The sequence below is a fragment of the Phaethon lepturus genome, unplaced genomic scaffold (genome assembly GCF_000687285.1).
Source record: "Phaethon lepturus isolate BGI_N335 unplaced genomic scaffold, ASM68728v1 scaffold8509, whole genome shotgun sequence".
Classification (NCBI taxonomy): Eukaryota; Metazoa; Chordata; class Aves; order Phaethontiformes; family Phaethontidae; genus Phaethon; species Phaethon lepturus.
Window position 1 is genome coordinate 27,369 of NW_010565477.1, and position 841 is coordinate 28,209.

At 43.0% G+C, this 841-nt stretch overlaps 1 protein-coding gene across 1 annotated transcript in view; it reads right to left on the minus strand.

Moving 5' to 3' along the window:
• The window catches only part of SNX8 (sorting nexin 8), an 18,263-nt gene extending 17,995 nt beyond the window's left edge, over positions 1-268 (minus strand). The window contains exon 1 of the mRNA XM_010295191.1: positions 235-268. Coding sequence (XP_010293493.1) covers positions 235-268 — 34 coding nt within the window. The remainder of the gene's footprint in view (positions 1-234) is intronic.
• Between the last annotated feature and the right edge of the window lie 573 nt (positions 269-841).

Sequence of the window (841 nt, forward strand, 5' to 3'; positions counted from 1 at the left end):
CTGCTGTCACAGCATTATTTTTCTTTTGCTAAGATCATTACATACCTTCTCTCAGTGTTCACAACGCAAGCTTTGTCAAAGAAAGCCAAGTTTCCTAAATAGGGCTGAGTAGATCAGTTACAGAAGCGCCATCACCAGTGCAGAGGTTAATCAGGTCAAGAATACTCTACTCAGAGACAACTGTATTATCTCGATATGGCTCCTGAAGCGATGGTAAATCCGTAAGAGACATACCTGAACAAGCTCTCTCTTTGGTACAGTAGGACATTTTTTCCACAAAGGCTGCTGTTCAATATCCCAATATCTTACATCAGTCCTGGACAGAAATATTCCAAAATAATTTATTTATAAGCGTGATCTGCATCAGGCGCATCACAGGCCTATCAAAAGCATACTCACACTGCATCCTGAATATAATCCAACCACACCATTTTTCCCTGCATCAAGCTTACCCACTTATAACCTCTACTCATTTTTCTTTCTAAAGAGAGGAAAAAAAAAAAAAAACCGCAAAACCTACTATGCACAGAGCAGTAATTGCCAGTAGGAAATTTTACCCACTTTAAGAGAACTTTAGAGAGAACTGTTCCCCTCTAAACGTTTCCCTCAGTTTAACTGTTACGAGTCTAGCATGTTATTTTCTTAATTCACCCAGGCGCTCCCTCCATTTCTCATTTCACAACAAGCGCTGGCAGCATTTGGCTGCAAGTTTCTTCATCTCAGATTCAGCTGCACGCTCTTAAAACTTCAGCGGTTCGAGCGGCTTCTTTTCGCGCTGGACCCGCTTTTGGCTCGGGTCAGTAAGGAGAGGAGACGTGGCCTCTGCCCGGGGCTGACCGAC